The sequence below is a fragment of the Cinclus cinclus genome, chromosome 2, assembly GCF_963662255.1.
Source record: "Cinclus cinclus chromosome 2, bCinCin1.1, whole genome shotgun sequence".
NCBI classification, from domain to species: Eukaryota; Metazoa; Chordata; class Aves; order Passeriformes; family Cinclidae; genus Cinclus; species Cinclus cinclus.
In genome coordinates this window covers 68,557,544-68,578,713 of record NC_085047.1, presented here as the reverse complement: position 1 = coordinate 68,578,713, position 21,170 = coordinate 68,557,544, and the positions used below count along the sequence as shown (strand labels likewise).

The window sequence follows — 21,170 nt, the reverse complement described above, 5'->3', positions numbered from 1 at the left end:
ACAATAGGAGTCTCTGTTATTCTGCTGTGTCAACTGAGCCTCAGTGGTCACATCTGCTCAGGTGCAGGATGTCAGCTGTGCACATGCAAATTTGCAGTAGGAAATGTGTATATTCTGATCATACACAGCCATATCCTGCTACTCTGCTGGGGCATATCTCAATAACAAATAGATAAATCCATATAGGTGTGTTTATGCATGCTGACTGTGGGCATTTTTGGACTTCCAATTCTAACTTTTGAGAGGCTTGGTTCCCCATTACACATGTAAAGACATATTGAATCAGTAACAAAGCTGATGATAAAACCCAAACATACCCTTCAGGGTAGGGTTTAAACTACTGGCTGATCCTGCATATGTTTTAAGACTACATCTGGCTTTAGCTTTTTCCCTGTAGTCTGTTTTGTTCCTCAGGAGAAGAAAATAGCAGCATCTAATCACAGAAAAAAAAAACCAAAAAACAAACTATAGTATTTGTGGATGTATGTAACTATGAAAAGCGTACATTGAACATTGTATGAAGTATGTATCAATTAAATGAAGTTCCAGATGCCACTGATTTTACTGACAACAGATAGTTTAATAGTGTGAGATTCATACAGGAAATAATTTTGACTACTCCATTTTTATTTCAAAACCGTGACACTTTAAAAGAAGTTGGTTCCTGTTCTGAAAGGTGTTTGTTTCTGATAGCGCTGGTAACAGCTGCTAACTCTTTCTCAGATAAACTTAAAAATCACTTTTCTAGCTGGCTGAAAATGTAATTTGTTAATCCACTGACTAGCTTGAGAGTGAATAGATTTACATCAATAAAACTTCAGACAGATAACAGCTCTAGATGTACAGCTGAGGCTGCATTTTTGTCAAAATGGGAGCTTGGCATGAAATCAGCTTTAACATTGTAATAACTGAAAAGTTACACCTGACCTATTGATAAATTTTGTCTATGCATAATTCAAAGCCTGAAGTGGTTTTTATGCTTTTATGAACCTCTTTGCTTATTTGGTTATTCTAGTACTGATATGTGTGGGTATGCCCATACTGCAATATGAAATAAACATTCCTGAGCTACTTTCAGATGCGACTGCGTGGATCCTGGTGGCAGTTTGACTGTGGCAGGGCAGAGCTTTCCAGATTCTCCACTGCCAGGCAGGCTGTGTTGGGAAGCTTGTGTGGATTTGCTCTAAGTCTCGTTAGAGTTTGTGCTGTAGTTCTTGTGATTTTAGGGTAGTCATAATCCCTATGCTTAGCACAGTTCTGTGGATCTTGCATTGGAGAGGGATTGTAGACAGCTTAAAAAAATTTACCAGTCCATGTTGCAAAATAGACATTCACTGTTCAATGTTCTGCTTTATTGCTGAGAAAGCACCCAGAAATTGCTGGTAATTATTAAAACTGTGAGGTTTAAAGCAAAGAAAACAAACCTATGCATACTGTGACGCAAGCTAGTTCAAATTTCTACATTCTGAATCCATTTCTAGTTTTTTTTCTTTTCCCCTCAAGTGACAGACCCTCAAAAAAGTCTGTATGTTTTTAATGTTAAACTGGATTATTTGGGTCTTAAATATTTCAGCTTTCTTGTTCCTGCTTATAAAGCAAAGTAACAAGCAGAGTGAGGACCTGATTCTGAAATAGAATACTGATTTTTTTCCTGAAATTGTTCTCAAGATGCTGTCTCCCTCTTTGCTTGCTAATGCTGAGACTGAGCAAACAGCTTTTAATAAGCATTGTATTCCCCTGCAATACAGAGAGGGAAACTCCAAGTGCTTTGTATACCAGGTCTGAGAACATATTTGAATGAATGTGGAGAAATGCTGTGAGCTCAACCTTTCTTTAGGGTACAAGTTGAGCTTTTCTAGTGCTGGTGTGTGGGAACACAGCCCTGCTGTGTTTGTGGTAGTGGCAGAGGAAAGATCAGGGCAGGCCAGCAGCACTTAAGGATATGTAGTGATTGTAATGAACCTGGTGGGCAGTCTGGTATCCAGGAGAAAAGTGAACTGCTGTGGGGAGCTCCTGTCTGGCAGCAGGGATGGCTCTGTGGGGGTTGGTGCTAAAATGGTTTAGTGGAGGGCAGAGGTTAAGAGGGAACATGTGCAGTTTACAGGAGGGACTTGAAGCTAAAGAAGTTAATGTTTTTATTTAGCCAGCATATATTCAAGCCAAAAATTCTCACTTGCAGCTTCTTAAAATAGTGGGTGCTTTCCCAGTAACCTTGACTAGCTGCAGTTAGACATCAAAATTACACTGGCAGAACTTAAAGATGGTGATCATCTACAGAAAAGCAGAAGGCTGGGAATTTAGAAAATGGCAAAGGTGTTTTGGTTTTGTCTTTTTCTTTAATTGTAAAGCACCTGAGATGTGATTTATAAATCTAATTTTGTACATATGGCATGTATTTCTGTTTATATACTTTTTTCTCTCCTTCCCATATAGGTTGATGAGGTAATGCTGACCCTGAAGCAAGCCTTCAGCACTGCTGCAGCCCTGCAAAGTGCCAAGACTCAAATTAAACTGTGTGAGGCCTGCCCTATGCATTCACTGCACAAACTTTGTGAAAGAATTGAAGGTAGCAGCTGAGTTTATCTTCTAATTGTGCTTTGCTGATTTTTCTAGAGGAATAACTTATTCAGTGTAAGAGCAGAGGGAAAAGTATCTCAGTATGCAATTCTTACTGTCACTTTGCATTCTCTGTATTTAGGTGGAGTGTTAGCAGTAATGATACTGCAAAAGAATATAGTGTAGCTTCTATTATAAATACATACTCTTTCATCATCATACCTTTCTTAATCAGAGCAGCAAAACCCACCAGTTGACCTTCCATTTGTTTGTTTGGTTTTTTTTTCCTCAAGTTGCACGCTTCCAAAATGACTCATAAAAGGACGGTGGTGGTCAAAAAGGATCTTTCTTTCCTGTGTGTTCCTTCTTTCCTGTGTAGGGTTATTTTTTCCTTCTTTGTGTTTATTCCCTCACACACTTTAAAATCTAATTGTATTATGGGAAAATAAATTATTAAGTTAGGAGGTTAATATCTAATAAAGAAAGCTAAGGCAGCTACCTGACTTCAGATATGAATAGATAAACTTTTGTACTGTCTCTGGAAGTGAAGTGTGGCAGAACACATGAAAAAGTCTTACAAGGTAGAATTTTTCAAAAACAGTTAGGATCCTATTTTCATAGTCACACAGCTGTGTGTCTTTGCAAAGTATTTTATGCAAAAAGAAAGCAAATATGTTACAAAAAACAAACAGTCTTGTATTTTCTGGTGTGGTTATGGTGGTACTTGATATTTACAGCTCCCCCATTCATTGAAAGTCACTTGCCACTTGCTTCCCTCTGGTGGATGAAAAGCCAAGTGTAAAGTCATAGTGGGGTGAAATTGTGCTAGGCTGTGACTTACAGTTTCCAGGTTTAACAACAGGTATTCAGAAGTAGTAAAGCTAAGCTGGGAAGGTTTTCTGTAAATGATAGAGGCTGCTGTATAAGGCAGTGTAAGTAACTTAAAAAGTACCCAGTATCAAAATAAAATCTCTCTTGAGGTAGCAACTAGAGTAGTGTAGCAAACTTTCTATTTAGTGACTGAAAAACTTACTTCATTGTCCCCCTTTTTTTTTAATCCACCTGCTTTGAGTCTAGAAGTTTAGCAAAATGAAACCTAAAGCTGCGTGATTTTGAAAAAAAAAAACTTATTTGTTCTGATTGCAATTTTCTCTGAATAATATCTACCTTAGATGGAAAAAAATCTTCGTCTCATTCAAGGGGTTTGTTTTCAATCACATTTTTTCTAGCTTCCCAATATTACTTCTGTGACAAAATGTGCACCTTATTGAACATTAGAAATTCTTTCCTTTATTCTGACAGCCTTTATGCTGCTCTTTTTTTTTCAAAGTGACTTCAGTTCTCTGGTATGACCTCTACCCTATCCTTTCCTTGGGCAGAAAGGCATATAAATTTTTAAGTTAAAAGCATCTGAAAACTTCCAAGTATCCTGTGTATTGTTTATCTCTCCTGTTATAATCTGTTCCTTTCCTCCTCCTCTTCCATACAGTTGTCAGACTTCCAGCTGTTAGTGATCTCTTGCCATTAGGACAGAAGCCATTGGTGGGGTAGGGAGTACAACTTTTTACACAGAAGCCAGCCACGTAGCTGCTGCTGGTTAGATTTTTTGCTGCTGAAGAAAGGAGAGAAAGCCATGTGGTTTAGCAAAAGCTCCATTATTTTGTATCATGTATACATTGGACATACAACTGTCATACCTTTAACCTGTGTAAACTCAAATGCAGGTTTATATCTTCTACTGTCATTTTGCTCAAAAGTGTTTTGAGAGATCGTTTGAGAATGTTTAATGGTCCATTCTTTTCCTAGGACTCTATCCACCAAGAGCCAAACTTGTAATTCAGAGGCATCTGTCATCACTAACAGACAATGAGCAAGCAGACATTTTTGAACGTGTTCAGGTAATACCTTAGGAGCTGTTATTTCTAATTTGAAAAAGTCCATGATAAAATGGACTAGGTAATTTTGCTTTTGATTTTTTTTTTTGATTGTGTAGTTGATCTAGAATTTACTATTTTTCCACCAAAAATCATACTGAAATTGCATGCTCCAACTTAACCTCTTGTGTGATACACTGCTGTTGGAAAAGCTTTGTTTCTCAAATTTGTTGAGATTATTTGTGTTCTTACATAAGAGTATATTTTTTGTTCTGATCTTAGTTTTTCATTTGTAAACACTTTTCCCTGCTTGAAAGTGATGTGGTAGTAGGCTGGGAGCAGGAGGGACATGCAGGTATCAGGAACATGTCCAGCATTTTCGGGATTTGTCTTTTTTGGCTTACTTTGACACAACATTCTGGTGTAAGTCAGTGTACTCTAGTGGATGAAATATACAGTGATTTGGACTTCCAGCCAAGACACAAAGGCTGTGCTCCTCTCTGGATTCCTGAAGAATAGTGTGGCTTGGTTTCCTTATGTCACTTAGAAGGCTGTATAGAAACAGACAGTCTTAGAAAACAAAATATGTGGGTGTAAGGCTCTCTTCTGCTCCCTTCTACAGCCTGCAACATTTTTCAGTTTTAGTTCTGTCTTGCTCAGGAGTGTGAAGGCACACAGACAGAATTGCAATTCGACATAACAGTGCCCTCTGGCATTTGGTGTATCAGTATTTCAAAGAATACCTACGTAGGAAGGAAAAATAAGCAAGTCATGACTTGAAAGACAAACTCCTTTCTTTGCTGTTACTGACAGAAAATGAAGCCTGACAATGACCAGGAAGAAAATGAGCTTGTGATCTTACATCTCCGTCAGCTCTGTGAGACTAAGCAGAAAACACACATCCACATTGGTGAAGCACCGCTGGTGAAGCTTGGTTTTGTATTATTCCTCTCCCCCTTCCCACCCTATTAAAATGCTTTCTTAGCTACTTGTAGGATCACTGCTAGAATACTTCAGGAGTACCTGAAGCTGGGTATTATAATTAAGAAAGGACTGTACCAGAAAAGAAATCAGATTTATCTAAGAAATCTAATTTATTGTGGCTCATCTGGGTTTTGTAAGTTGAGGGGACACAACAGGAAGAAAGACAACCAATTAATTTTATGTCTGTATTTACTTATAGCATAAGGATAACTTTTTTTTTTTTCTCCTTTGATCCCTATGCCCAAGTAATAATATCTAGGAAGAATAGGAATGAAAAGGGTATCGGTTTTAGTTGAAACTATGAATTTGCAAAGGAAATGTAAGGAACAGTAAGATTAAATTGGTATACTTGTATAATAGTCTTTGGGATGGAATGTGCCTTTAACTGGGGTTTGGTTGATTGTTTGTTTGGGAGACTTTTTTTTTTTTTTGGAAGGAAGGTACTATGTTTGTGGTGTTTTTTTTTTAATAAGGCCAAGGGTACTTCGTTTCTTATGTAACCAGTTTCAGGTCTAGTCTTTGGAAATAGTCTTCATAATTAAAAAAAAGAATTGCCAAAGCTGAATAATGTCCTTGCTCATTTCAACAGGTCATTTCTAACAGTGCAATTCCAGAAAGCACCACCAGTGGTGGCCGGTTTAAACTTGACATTCTGAAAAACAAGGCAAAGAAATCCTTGACTAGCTCTCTGGAAAATATCTTCTCAAGGGTAAGTTTAACAACTCATTATCATCAGCTGTCCCAGATATCCTTGACAGTAAAGACCTATCAGATTTTTCTTTGTTTTGTCCTCAATCTGATAAATGCTTAATGAAGCAATATCCCTGTTGTGAAATCTGAGAGTTACAGCTGGGTTGATTGTGACTTAGCTGTGCTAGAAAGTTTACTGTAAGGCCACACATACTGAGGGGAAAAAGACAAATTTCTGAATAATGAGCATTCATTGTAGGTGTCAAGTGAGCCAGCTGAGTGTTGTTGGATATGTTGCTTCAGAATAAAATTCAACCAGGATGGTTGCATGATCCCATAAAGAGACATGTTATTGGTCTTGCAAAGTGTGAATAAATGTACCTTGCATATATGGGAAATCTCTATTCTGAGAAGTAATACCGTCCAGCTTATACCTACAATTGCTCATATTAGGCAGTAAGAATCTTTAGAAACTAGTAACAAAATTCCTGATGCAGGGGGAAAAAGCAATAGTCTTAAAAAGTGAGTTGGTCTTCATTTTAATGTTTCTAGCCAGATATGATGTGAAATTGTGGATAATCACAGGAACTCTCTTACAGTAAGTAGTCTTTTGATAAAGAAGTCTGAATGGAAAGTTTTGCTTAGTGTCTTCCACTCAGGAGAGTGAATCAGAGAACAGGCATAAAGAGAAACATCTGAAGAAAGCTGTGTGCCTGGGATCCAGTGTGTCATTACAGAGGAAATGTGATGAGCTGAGTACAGGATAGTTTAGACCAGTGACATTAAGTTCCTTCTGCTAGTAACTTCAAAAGCACTAAGTTGCACTTGTCCTGCAGCTTACATGTCATAAAGTAACCTACAAATGTAGGATGCGATGGATGTTCCCTATAAAGGACCAGAATACTCTTAGCCAGAGAAAATCCTTAGGATTTACAGGTAGGTGTCCATTTGATCTGATTTGATTTGACTGAAACTAACATTAAACTCTCCTGGTCAAATTTGACCTCTCTTGTGTAGCAGATTTTACAAACTAGGGACTTGGTCTGAATATGGAGAGAGAAAGAGAGAGAGAGAGAGGGAGTAACTGTATGTGAAAGAGAGCAAAAGAGTTTTGGCAGTCAGAAAAATTAGTGTAATTTCAGCAGTTTGGAATATCATTGAATAGTGACAGCCATAGCCATGCCTTTGATGTGTCTGGTTTCTTTTCCACATCTAAGGAACATGTGACTGGCAAGTGATCTAATTCTAGTGGTGGGTCATGAACCTTGCAGTGGCTGTGAAAGAAGTCATCACTGAAATGAAGCTTTTACAGCTTTGCTGGCATTCCAGTCATGTCAAGAAAATGTTTTTTGGATGAAATACACTGCTTACATTGAAAAATCTCTGAAGGGAAATTTCATAGATGTTTTTGGTATAGTATGTTTCTTCTCATCGGGGCCCCTGAGACATGCTGCATATTATAATGTAAGGCTCTACTACTGCCCATGATTGAGTTCAAAAGAAAAGGACACTTGAGTCTCAATTAGGGCCATTTGAAGTTTGCTGTTTATGAAGCGGATTTGTGATTGTGAGGATAGTCATCTCACCTTTACCTTGACAGTACATCAGGAGCAGCAGTATGTTGCAGTGAGTCACAATACATATAGGGGTCATCCTTACAGATCCGCCTAAAGGTTACACAATGCAAGACTAAGAAAAATTATTTGGAGTGCAGCTCAACGACTAATTATTTGTTTAAAGCTGGTACATGTATACAAGTGCCCCTGTGTAGGTGTGCTGTGTGTTATGTGCATACATATGACACAGAATTACTGTAGTTCTTACTCTTCATCAGGCTATTACAACAAACCCAACAGATCATGGTTAATTCTTAAAGGTATTTAAGTACTAAATACCTATTGATGTAGTTGTTTTCTCCTCCTTAAGCCAGGTATAAATGGTAATGATGCAATAGAGCTAATTATGTCATCCTTTTTTAAAAGTATGTTTAGTAACAGAGAGACCAAGAAAGAACATAAATTAGTTTTGTTGGTTTTTTTTTAAGTGGCATTCAGCATCTTTTTATAGATAAAAATTTTAAAATTAAAGTTAGAAGTCAATATAAGTTGGGGAGAGTCTTAGACAGCCTCAATCTTAGGAGAGTTAGAAAGAAGGAAGTATGTAGTAACCAGTACCTAAGAACACTTTAGGTGGATGGCTTTTTAGCTAGGTAAATAGCATCAAGTGACATTTTAAGCCACTCACTACTTGCCTCAGGAAACATGTTGGTTTCTGTACCCTGGCTTCACATAGTCCCAGAGGAATGTCACATCTTCACTTGTTTGTTTTGCTGGACCGATCTTATTTTTGTGAGGTTTGGACCAAAAACAGGCTTCCTAATGAGGTACCTCAGAGAAATAAACATAACCTTTCTTTGACCTCTTGAACAGATTTCATCCACTCCATGCTGTACTAACCTCTTCTGTTGTTTTTTCTTAACCAAAAAGTCCTTCTTACAGTGCCAAAAATGTGTATTTTCAAAGGTAGTGAGAAACTTCCAATTTATACTTTGCTCTTGTTTTTTTTGGAAGATTCAGTGAAAAGATGCTTCAGGCAGAGTATTTATTGGTAATGCGCTTAAGTGGGATAATGTGCTTAAACTCTAAGTTTTGAAAATAACTTTTACAGGAAAAAGTAGGCTAAATAAATTCTGATGATGTTGAAAAAACTTTCCCTGGACTGCAAGCGTATCAAGAGGACCTCTGTCTATAGTTTTCCTAAAACCTAGGGTATTTTTCTCCTGATAAAGTACTGAAAACAACTTGTTTCAGCAGTCAGAAGTGTCCAACAGCAAACATCACCAGGGAGTTAACATTAGGAATGAAAGCAAGTCAAAAGTGTTGTGGATCTATTGTCTTTTGTTGTGAAACTGAAGGACTGTTACAAATTCAGCAAAGATCCTTTAGCATAAATTTCTAGCAAATTTGCATCAGGTTTACCTGCATTATAAATGAAAAGTCTTGTCTTGTCTTGTCTGATGCTATTTGGCTGGATTTGCTGCCAAGAGAGCATTACTAAAAGTTTTAGTACTTTTAATCCTTTTGACCAGGTGGATATAATTTGTCTGAAATGTTTAGATATTGATAAACTGTGTCTCATGGGACTGTAGTGTGTCAGATGCATCCATCAGGAGCAGTGCATGCACAGCACTGAAGTCTGGAGTTTTTTGAACTCAGCTCTTTGAACCGACTTAGCTAATTTGCCTCAGAAGTGTCAAGAAATACTCACATGCCTCAAACAATAGAGCTGCGGGTTTAAAACTCCTGGGAGCAGTGTGGGAGAAGATGCAGTTTGGCCAGCTAAAGATGTCAGTTTTTGTAAAGTCCCGAGCTTGACCCATGATCTGGGGTATTACGTCAGACGCGTCACATGCCTGAACTGTCCTGTGTTCACCTGCACAGGTGTTGCCACCTTTGCCCAACCTTCAGAAAAAGACCAGATTAAATTTCTTGCCTTTTTTCTTGCAGGGAGCCAACAGAATGCGAGGCCGCCTGGGAAGTATGGACAGCTTTGAGCGCTGCAGCAGCCTGGTTTCTGACAGAGTACGTAAGGAGTTTAGCTTAGACTGGCGTTTTCATGCACGGCTGTCGATGGAGCGTAAACACGGCACTCTGCTTTAATCTGAAGGAAGTAGAACAAAGCACATCAATTTACAAAACTCAAAGATGTTTCCACTGGGAGGCAGAGGGTGTAAGAAAGCTGGGATTTATACTGACTTGAAGCTTCAGATTTAATCTGATTGCTGGTCCTTTATTCCTACGTTTCCCTTGCTTTTACAAAAAGCAAGGAATTTCTGGCTTCTGCCTTGTTTTACTGAAGTAATTAAGTAAGGTCACGTCTCAACAAAAGGAAGTGTTCTGAAGGTGAAGAATCCTTTCTGTAAGTAACAGTTGCTTTAGGGAAGTAAGAATTTTTGACCTAAGCCCAGCTGTTGGGGATGCTGTATTGATAGCAAGAGGGTGGAACTCTGTTCACTTTCTTTTTATTTCCTGTTTTTAAAGTTTTACCTCACATGAGCGTTGGTTACTGGCTTTCCCAGGAGGTGAAGATTCTGTTATGGTTTTCCTGCTACAGTTGCTCATAAACTGGCTGTGTAATAACAGTCTCTCTTCCAGGATGTCGCTGTGACGGTACAGGAAGTATGCTCGCGATATGTCGAGGAAACTAGCTAAAAGCAGTTTCCCTGGCCTTTTCCATTCCTGTGTTTTCCCGAAAGCGACAGAGGTCTGGTAGCTGGAATGCCAATCCCTGTGAGAGGATGCCTGGAGTAATTATTGTGTTTGTGTTGCGTATACAGTTTTATTCCTCCCTCCGCTTTCACTTTTTGGGAGAAGGACGCTGCTGGTTTGGAGTGAGCTATCAAAGGATGTCTGGTTTGGGTGATAATTAGCATACAATAGGCCATGACCCAGAAGGGGGAGAGGCTTTGGTGCCCCTGCACTGGCTGCCTGTGGGTTAAGTGAGAGCTCTCACAGGGCACAGAGCCTCAGGCCTTACTCCGCCAGGACTTCCTTTCAGGACACTTCTCCGGGCGATTCCCCGCCAGCTACTCCTCCAGCGTCCCCCGTGTCCTCGGCCTGGCAGACGTTTCCCGAGGAAGGCTCGGACTCCCCTCAGTTCAGGAGGCGTGCACACACCTTCAGCCACCCGCCCTCCAGTGCCAGACGGAGGATAACCTTCCAGAACGGCAGGTCCCAGAGCGCCCGCTCCCCGCTGCTGCGGCAGAACTGCGTGGAGGCCACAAGGTGAGTCAGGGCGTGCCGTGGCACCTGCCCGCGGTCCCCTGCCATCCCCGTGCTCCAGCCTCACCCGCCCCCCTCCTTGTGGAGGCTGCAGCAGCCCTGCTTCTGACACAGTACGTAAGGAGCTTGGTTTAGGTTGGTTTCTGCACTTCTCCAAGGTCGGTTTGTTCATTTATTTTCAGCCTGTCTTCTCTGCCTCTGAATAGTTAGGACTAGTTAGGACTCAATAATCCCTGAATTAGTGGTTCAGGGGAGGCATCAATCCATCAAACTGATGATTCGGCCAGATGCCAGCACCAATCTGTTTATTTTTTATTTATTTCTCACCTCTGAGCTGAGCCTTTTTGGCAGTCTTGTTAGTCAGACTTTTTGGAAAAGAGGCCCTCAGTGCTTTAAGTGGCAGAGATGGCAGCATGAAACTTTTATGGCAGGATGAAAAAGGCACTAACAGCTTCAAGTGTCTGTAGCTGTGTTAGTCAAATGTCAGAGAGTATGTCCAGAATTAAAACTGGTGAGGAGTCTTGCAAAAGGACATAAGGATTAAACACATCCACAGACCTATGAGGCATGTGATTTTCCTATTTGCCTTTCTCCAGAGCTTCCCTCTGTAGCTTCCCTCTGCAACTTCTTTCTGCTTCCTTTTTGGAGACTCTCCAGCTATTAATATATGGAACACAGTTCCTTCACTCAGCAGAAGAGGTCCTCACTGTTCATTGTGGGCCTCTTTCATTCTGCCTTCTTTTTCTCTTCTGTGATGGCTGTAAGTGACTATACAAACACCAAACCCTTTATAAAGCTCAGGTCCAGATGAGCTGAATTTTTTTCTGTTGGAGGATCACATTCTCCAACCTATTATCTGTTTCAGTGCTTGATTATAATTCTACTTTTTGTGGGCTCTTTCTAAAAATGACTTTAAATATTAATTTACCACCAATTTGATGTCTACATAAAATATCACTGTGAATGCTGCACCAGCTAATAGAGAAGGGCAGAAAATTTTATTATGTTTTGGAAAAATTGAATGGAGTGAAGAGTAAGAAACTAGCCTTTGTTACATTGTGTTTCTAGAGAGATAAATTATGTGTTTTTTACTGAGATAAACCTTTTTCTCACTGACCGTGTTGTATGCAAACAGGAAACCCTGACAGTTCAAAGTGAAGGACTTGCTGACTACATTATTTGTAATAATTTGTAAGAAGTTGCTGATTAAGTGGCATCAGCAGATTTTTAGTCAAAATAGTTTGTTGCAGCATGGCTCTAAGCTGGGATTTTTCATTCTTTCCTTTTGAGGATTAGTCATAAATGTTAAGCAAAATAAACGGAATTTATTTTTATGTCCCCTCCAATACTTGTCACTACTACTAAGTAACATTTAACTGTGGAGTAAGACTACCTTTCTTAATTTAGTTATTTCACAAAAATTTATGCAGAAAGACTGAATTTAAGTAATCTCTGCTTCCTAATGTGTTGTTTACAAAAGCAAAATAACACTGAAGGGGAAGAAACAATACAGTTCATACTATTGGAAAAAGGTTTCTCAGGATATTTTATGAATGTTTAAGGGATTCTTTTTTCTGCATTTGCTTTTGGAATAAATAAAGCTAAAGAAATAAGGTGGTCTCCCTATTCTGCAATGTCTGTAAAGTTTTTAATAGAAATCAGCTGTAACAGCAGAATCAATATCCCCTGGGAAGCTGCCCAGGAAACAAAGTTAATGTAAGCCAAGATGAGGTATTTGGCCAGTGTCTCTAATCTGGTGGTTTTGTTGTTGTATCTGAATCCGTGCTGACCCATCTGCTGTGTTCTCTTGTTGCCTGCACAGTCCTGTGGTCGGGTTTCGTCGCGCTCTCAGTGAGAGTGAATCTGCGTCACCTGGTCTCCCCTCCTCTCTCTCTGCCCCTTCTTTCCTGAAAACCTTTTACCAGGGCTCAGGAAGGTTGCTCCAGCATTCAGAAAGTGACCTCTCCAAGAGGTGAGAGCATTGTCTCCTGCCTAGTTCTCCAGTGCCACTAGCTTAACAGCTGGATTCCCAGTGGAATGCAGCACATGGCATCTCTCCCACTCTGCCTTGTGCTCCTGCATTTCTAACAGTCTTCTGTGATGCAAATGGGCAAACAGGCTTTTGGATAAAAAAGCCTGTTAAACCTAAAGGCTTCTATGCTGGTGACAAGTAGCTGTCAGCTATTTATGTTGCAGTATTGCAAATCTGCTGCATTGGTTTGTCACATGAAATGCAATGGATTTTAGGAGTGTTATGATTTAATGCTTTCTCTGCTGAATGCAAACCAGCATGTGTTGCCATGATCACTGGCATGTGAAAATAAGAAAAGAGCAATGGGAAGACTGCACAGTACTAATGTGGGATGCCTGTGCATGAGGAAGGGGAAACACCAGTCCAGTAAACTGGATGATACTAACTGTTGGATGTTTGGAGAGAATTAACAAATAGCTTCCAATTGAAGAGGATTTGGGAAGAAGCAAAGGTATGAAAAGTGGCAAAAAATCCCCCAAACTTGTCTCTTGCAGACTATCTCTGATTTGTGTTTCAGTCCAGCTTTGTTTCTGTGTTCCCTTTTGATAGCAGACTTGGTCCAAGAGGAACCAATGCCCAGCTCAGTTTGTACAGGCAGTGGACACCATTAAACCCAGCCTTCTGTATTTGGGGAATGAAGGATTGAGTATTGTATGAGAACTGTATTTTAATGCAAGATAATTCGAAACCGTAATTTCTGAGGTTGGAATTGGTTATGCAGAAAGGTCAAGGTACTGTGTTCCATTATAGTGGAGTTTTGAACTCTTGAGGTGGGGAGATCTTCAAGCAGTAATTCCTAGAAGACTACCATGTTTCTACTTAGGTTTTACAGTATACACATTTCTGATATAATTTGATCTTTAATTTGTATGCAGTCTCTTGTGAAAATAGGGTCACATTAGCTAAAGGTCTTTCTGGGGGCAACTGGGCCCAGACTGTCATGATGAAGAAATTGCAATAGCAAGAGTGCACTGTTAGAATCTAGTTGGGTTTTTGAAGGGAATACAACAGATAGTCAAAAAGAAGTGCTGAGTGAATAATGCTGATGTGATAAGTGTCACTGAGGTAACCCATCACTTCAACTGGCTAATGGAGAATGAATGTCCAATAATACTGAATAATGTCCAACTGACAGTGGCCAAAACTTGCAAATGTATGTTGTGCCACCAGGTTTAGGAGTGAGAAGTTCTCTTTTTTTACAGTGTGCTTTTTCTTGTGGGTTTCTTCTTTGGTTCATTGGCTCTTTTTGCCTTTGATTCTTTTTCTCAAGAGAGGAAAGACCACCATCTATCCCAGAAGGATCAGTGTGTGGTATTCTCACCATCTATCCCAGAAGGATCAGTGTGTGGTATTCTTAGCATTCTCATGTGAGTGAGTGTAGACAGGTTGGAATTAAGCACAGTGTGTCAGTGCTTTGTAATCTGCAGACTATAAACTGTTTGACTGTTAGGAACCCTAATTAAACTTCAGTGCATTTTCCAGAATAATCCTGATTACTACACATTCCTGAAGTGTGGAATTCCTATAGCACTGGAGAAAAATTCTGTAGACCTTCACTTCTCACTTCTCATAGAGCCTTGCTTTTAGAAGTGAAGCACTTGTAGATCTTCACTTGTAAGCTTTGAGATTACACATCATGCAGCAGGCAGTTTTTCTTAGTGTTCTGGCAAACTTCAATGTGCAAGAGCAGAGACAGTTTCAGTTGGAATTCATTTTAGAAAGATTTTTGAATTGTAGCAGTCAGATGGGTTTATGCAAAGAGAATATTGCAGAATGGCATGGGATTTTTCTGTTGGGTTTTTTGGATTGTTTTTTGTTTGTTTGCATTCTTTTGTTTTTTTAGGGCTTTTTTATTGAATCACAGAATGGTTTGGGTTGGAAGGGAACATAAAGATCATTTAGTTACAGCCCCTCATACATCCTTCTGTATGGAATGAGCAGTATAGCAAATTTTGGCATCAACATAATATTTATAAGTGCCTTCAGAATGTTTTTATGGCACTGTCAATACATTTCTCTGGAGAGAAGGCTAGGATGGAAATGGACTCTACATAATCTTGACTTTGGACAAGTGTGTTGTACAGCATTGGACAGAATTGCAGATAAGGATTAAAAAAATGTCTGGTCAACATAAAGGCAAACAAGGCTTTTTAATAGAAACATAAAAGCAGGACTTCCAAAAATGGAGCAACCTTCAGTGTAGGTTTGACTAGCCCACAATTTCTCTGTTCACTGTGTTGCTATGTGAGGATCATTTAAGCTGAATTTGAACAGATTCCTTTTTTAAAAACAGCTTTGTGTCTCATGAAGGAAGTAAAATACTTGAGAATATTCTTTAAACAAAATAGCAGAAAGTAATTATTCAACATAAAAATATATGACAGGAGCAAGAACCAATAGGGGGGGTGTAAACTGATAGAAACTGGTTTTTCTTGTTCCCAGATGGGAGGAATGCTTCATATATTAGTCTTACATATAGGTGTCTGCCAGCTTAAGTGCTGGGAAATTGAATTCTATACTTGATCTGGGGGATTTTGTACCATCTCAGCCTCCAAATTGCAAAGTAGGTTGCATTGATTCAATTGCTAGTTAGAGCAATCAAGAAGAGAAGTTGAAATGAAAGCAAAGTGGGGAGAAATACAAGTCGTGGCATGAGCAACAACAGTATTTATTCATGAGTCATTTGGCTTTCATGGACTCAAGTGCAAAATAATTCAGGTAAGTATTATGTAAGGAGCCCACAAAAAATGGAGTAGCATTGTGGTTTTTTAAATAGCAGTCTTTGGGAGCAGTTCTGGGAAGAGATTTAGATAATTAAAACCAAGCCATAAACATATTTGTAATCTGACCAGTTTTTTGAGATTTATTCTTTCCTTCCTTTTTATTTTCTTCTCTTGAAGTATCTGTCTCATCTTCATGCTATGCATTCTCTGACAGAATAGTTAATGGGTGAGACTGAGTTCCTATTACCTGAGATAAAACCTTGCATGATCAGTACTCTTGAGGACTTGGGTTATTGCTTGGAACAGCTTAATTATGAAAGTAGACACTGAAATATTTGAAGCTTTATATTGAATTTACAGCTGTTTATTTTTTATTTTATACAAGCTGATAAGTGCGTTTTGGTTTCTGTATTGGGTCAGAAGCGTAAGGTAAGCAGCCCTACAGAGAACCATTATTCTCCAAACGGAGTCGTGCTGCATCTGTCTTAAATACAGAGTATTACATTGTTATATTTTTCCAGAGATTTTTCCGCTAGGTGACCTTGCAGCATGTTTCCCATGTAGATGGAAGATGTCCACCTAAGATGTCTGCTTAGGTGGTAGTGAAAACTCCACTCTGCTTTTCAGTAGCAATGACTGAAGTCTATTTAAGAAGTTGTTTTTCTTGTTTCGGGGATGCTTTGGCTTAGTTTCTCCACTCACATTAATAAACCTCTTCTGTGAGAGCTGATAGCTAATTTTTTTTTCCACCCCCACCCTCTTTAGAGAAACTGGTTTTTGCACCAGCCTTCTGAATCTTTTCATTAGGGTAGGAGACACTACCATTTTACTCTGACTTCTTCCTGCTTTTGCTCTGTATGGTATTGCTTCACACCTTCAGATCTGATACTAAGCTAGGAGTTGTCTGTCTTGAGATAAGGAAACTCTCTTTGATCCCTTTATACCCTCCCTTTCCTAAATCTTGGTGTTTTCCTGGGTTAATATGACAAGGTGTATTTCTGAGCCTTGCAAAAGTTTTCCTCTAATCACTTATTGGACAGCTCTTTGTAAGAGAAGGTGATTAATACTAGTTGCTTAAAATGACAGGGGATTTTTGTGATGGTAGGATTTAACAACAGAAACACAGGTCTTCAGAACTGTATGATTTGCACACTTCATGAGGTGTACTCACTTCATGCGGTAGAGTACATGTTTAGTTCATCCCAATGTACACTCAGTGACTCAAATGGTGTAAACAGGTTAGTTTCATATCTAAAAATAGCCACCTTCTTATTCTGATTTTTCTGTGAATTTTGCTACTGTAAATTGAACACTATTCCTAGGACTATCTAGAGGCACAGTAGCTGAACATAGATTTTTGTACATAGCAGTAGAAAAGAACTTTTCATTCCCTTGTTTTGTAGCATCTGTTTAGTAAGCCCTGGAATGACTCAGTTTTTGTGTTGTAACATGTGATGATATGTAAGACTTGAAAGAGTAAGAAATAGTTCTGTTACAGGTATTTATAGAAACATAAGTTGGAGGTATATATATCCAAACTCAGTATCTCATTTCCAAGAGCTGTTGGACTGAAATACTCTGGTGAAACAGCACCTATAGGTTCAGAATTAGTGTTATAGTCTAAGTAGTCTGTGTTTGGCTGCCACAAGCAGTGGTTACCCATCATTAAGACACAGTTAGACAAAGAAGATTGTCACCGTTGCAGTTTAGGTTAATGCAGCATGGAGATCTACTGAGACCACTATCAGTAGTGTGATGCTATAGGGAACTGAAGCACTGTGGAAGCTAAATCAGGAGTGGAGAACAATTCAGACTATGTGTTGTTCAGGGCTCCCAGCCAGTAGCACTGTTCTTAGAGGAGAGCAGGGGTTGGTGCCTTGTGCTGGGTAGGTGAATTTGAAGTCATGGTTGTTTCTCTGCCAGGATATGGAAGAAGGGACTGATACCCTAGTATGACAGTGAGTCCAGTTGGTCACTCAGGCTTACAAATATCAGGGAGGTGCTGTAGATCATTAGCATAGTGACAGCTTTGGTCACCAAAAGGAAGGTCCTAGCTTGGTGAATTCAGCACATTCATTCAGCACAGAGTTTTAGTTATGAAGTGCTGATTAGGATAGTGTAGCTGAAACTTCACAGTCCTTCCTTGCAGATGTCTCCTGAGCAAGCCAGATGTGAGGGTACGGACTCCAGCTGGCAAACACAATCACCTGCAATTGCCTTCCCACTAAAAACAGTAAACATGCTGGGCTTTCCTTTCATCTGACTTTTAAAGATCCTTGCACTGTAGCATCGAAATTTGTTACAGGACGAAGGTTTAAGTGTAGCTACTGTTTTGATATAGCAGTTTTCCCTGTGATGAAGGTGAAGCTGCAGAAATAGCTCCCTGTTTGATGCTCTCTTCCTAAAAGCTTGTACTTTTGCCTGTTGACATTACATGGAAAGAGTTGTGGCAGATAATCAATATGCCTATTGTTATACAATATCTGTGTACCTAATTGACTACCACAAATGCAAAAATTCTGAAATATCTCTGAAAGTGGATCAAGTACTTATGAAAGCTAAATGTCTCTTCCTCTGGCAGTAGTCAGTAGAAAGGTATACTTGGTGTGTCCTCCCAGTAAGCTTTCTTGTCTCCTTTCCTTGTTTCTTCCAGCAGCATAAGATACTATTAAAATTAATGTGTAATTATATTTCTACATGCCAGCTGGGGAGAAGATCTGCCCTCTGTTTACAGGGTCTCTGTTCCTACAGCTAATGAAACACAAGTACATGTGTCCCCATTTATCCAAGTGAAGCATCCACTTCTTGAAGCTTAGAAAAGAGACTATATGAGAAGGCAGAACATTGTCTCCAATGAAATATTCAATTGTGAGCTCAGCATGACACTTAAAATGGCACTAAATGGAGTGTTGTGCTCCACTGGAGCACCATCTCTGCTTTTAGGGATGTTATATCAGATTGCTCCCAGAAGTATGATGTATGGCAAAACAAAACCCATTGCTGTCAAAGGCAGAGGCTTAAGTATTACCATGTTTCTCTCTTAGCTTCTCAAAATGTTAAGCTTTTTTATTCTGAGCTTCCAGCTGAGTCCTGTATGAATGCTGTGAATGCTTCCTGGTGGTATATAGTGCAAACTTCACAGCACTGTGCTACAAGGAAACAATTGGGCACTTCAATATTCAATGTGTAGCTCACACACAGCACGCTTTGCCTTCTTAAGCTTCCCCACAAATGCTCCTGCAGGTTTGGTTCTACATTAGAGAGATTTAATAAAGGGTTTTTTTTCCCTACAAGGAATACCGACTTTAAATACCCCATCTGCTTTTTCTTTCCTTCAGTGATGGGGAGGGAAAGAAAAGAACATCAGCCTGCAGCAGTGAATCTCTAAATGCTGCGGGGGCCACGCTCACACCTCGCCGCATCTCCTGGCGGCGGAGAATATTCCTGCAGGTAGCTTCACCTATGAATAAATCTCCTTCCAAGATGCAGCATCCAGGTCTGTGTGTGCTTTTAAAGAAAATAAACAAGCAGTTGTTAATTAATACTGTAGTGAACTGCATCGTGTGATAATATGAAAGGGAGAAGGGAGTCAGTGCGGTACAATATCCATGCTAGAACCTCGCCCGAGTTCAGCTGTGCTCATTTGGCTTTAGACTATTTAGGTTTTTGTTGCTTTGAAGAGAAGAATTTGGCATCAAAATTAAATGAAATGCAATCTGCCATAGCTGCTGTAGCAAGGAAATGAAGACAGGTGTCTTGCTGACTAAGATACTCTTTTTAACAGTTAAGAAATTTTTACCATGACCTGTGTACATAATAGGAGTGTTTGCAGAAAATGGTAAATTTTATATCTTGTCCTTGCAGTTCACATTGCACCTGTTGAGTGTGTTTATAATTCTTGCAGCTTTAAGCCATTCAAGGTAGAAACCTCTGAAATAGCTGAAATAATGCTATTAATGAAGTCCTGTTTGGCAGAATTCAAAACCATAGGCAAATGACAAACTCTAAATATAGAGTGCTATAGCACTCTCTGTAGTGCAGGTTAGCAGATGGGAAAAGTATCTTTAATGTAAAACCCATGGTAAATCATAGCAGTAAACAAGCTCAACTATAAAGGAGGCTTTATGGGTAAATGTCTTGTGGTAACTGTGGAAGGAGCTGGCAGGGGAAAGGTTTGAAATACTGGGTGACCCTTTATCTAACTCTACTTAGTTTAAATATAACTTTATTAATGTAAACAAAGCACATTTTAAAAAATAATTTTCTGCTGTTGCACTGCATTTTCTCTGTCTTTGGAATCAACAAATCACTGCTGAATTTTAAAGACTGCTATTTTTGTTCTGCTATGACATAGATTTTCATGATATGTCAAACAATCTGAGTTTCCTGTAATAGCTTTCTGATTCTTTGCAGATGGTCATGATGGAAGTGAATTGTTACCCTTATCCCTTCTTGCTCCACCCCTGGAGGAGGACCCTCTTGTTCTAGTGTTGCAAAATGAGGATGGTTCAGATAAAACTGGAGAGAGGAAAAACTCAGAAGAACTACAAAGTCTATGGAGAAAAGCCATCCATCAACAAATTCTGTTACTTCGAATGGAAAAAGAAAACCAGAAGCTGGAAGGTTAGCTATTTAGAAAACACCCCTAAAAGCTATTGCAGATTCTGCTGCCTGAAGATGAAAATTGTTCTGGTGTTGGGCACCTCAAACAGAGATGCGGTTATCTAACTTTTAGTTAACAGTATTAGAAAAAACCTGTGTTTTCCTAGTCCTGTCACACAGTCTACCAGGTTCTCCATCTACCTGACTTAAAATGAGTAATGCTAGTGACAGAAGAAGGTGGTAATTTTTCCTTTTTGAGTGCAAGTTAGACAAAGGATGCTGCAGTCTGTGTTGTATCTGTCTCAGTGTAGGAGTTCTAATATGAAGTGGAGTGAGCAGAACAGGTGCTGTATGAACACTTAGGTATAGTAAAACCTTACCTTTCTATCTCGTTTCAGTCCTTTGCAGCTCATGGCCTTTCTCTCCAGGCTTTTTGTTCTTCATTAATCACATCACAGTGGTAATTTATTAATGCTTGAATCCAAATATGGTTTTTGAGCAACTGGCTCTTGAGGTACGTCAGAAAGTTCTGTTTTTTGGAACATGAGCACTGTACACTGAAAATTGAGTGCTGTTAGAGAGGGATCTAAAGTTGACTATTCTGATTGTCAACTGCCTGAGCTTCTGGCTATGATATTTTATTAAGACTGTTCATGACTCACACAAATAAGGTAGGATGCATAATAGACTAACAAGCTTTTGGTGCAAATTGAAAATTCCGAGTGTCTTCTCTACAATTGCTGACTTCATCTTCTCCTTTACGCTGTATAACCTATATGGTAGCTGATTCTGCATACTACCATGCTACTTCAAACATAATGATCTTGTTAAGGTCTTTCTCCTTCTTTAGACTATCTTACTGGGAAGGCATAGAAAGGAAAGAAAAATATCAGGACAGAAGTCTTTCCATGTCCCTACAAATATGCAT

At 39.3% G+C, this 21,170-nt stretch overlaps 1 protein-coding gene across 3 annotated transcripts in view; it reads left to right on the top strand.

Annotated features, from left to right (window-relative positions):
- Positions 1-21,170, top strand: part of TBC1D4 (TBC1 domain family member 4) — a 98,147-nt gene that overhangs the window by 60,973 nt on the left and 16,004 nt on the right. For 2 of the 3 annotated variants that reach the window (XM_062487774.1, XM_062487775.1), the window contains exons 5-12: positions 2,434-2,566; positions 4,363-4,454; positions 5,244-5,354; positions 6,004-6,123; positions 9,611-9,685; positions 10,662-10,888; positions 18,979-19,136; positions 20,054-20,263. In XM_062487774.1, the coding sequence (XP_062343758.1) occupies positions 2,434-2,566; positions 4,363-4,454; positions 5,244-5,354; positions 6,004-6,123; positions 9,611-9,685; positions 10,662-10,888; positions 18,979-19,136; positions 20,054-20,263 (1,126 nt within the window). Of the gene's footprint in view, positions 1-2,433; positions 2,567-4,362; positions 4,455-5,243; positions 5,355-6,003; positions 6,124-9,610; positions 9,686-10,661; positions 10,889-12,707; positions 12,858-18,978; positions 19,137-20,053; positions 20,264-20,476; positions 20,480-21,170 lie in introns of all 3 variants that reach the window. The other variant, XM_062487773.1, reaches the window with a different exon arrangement.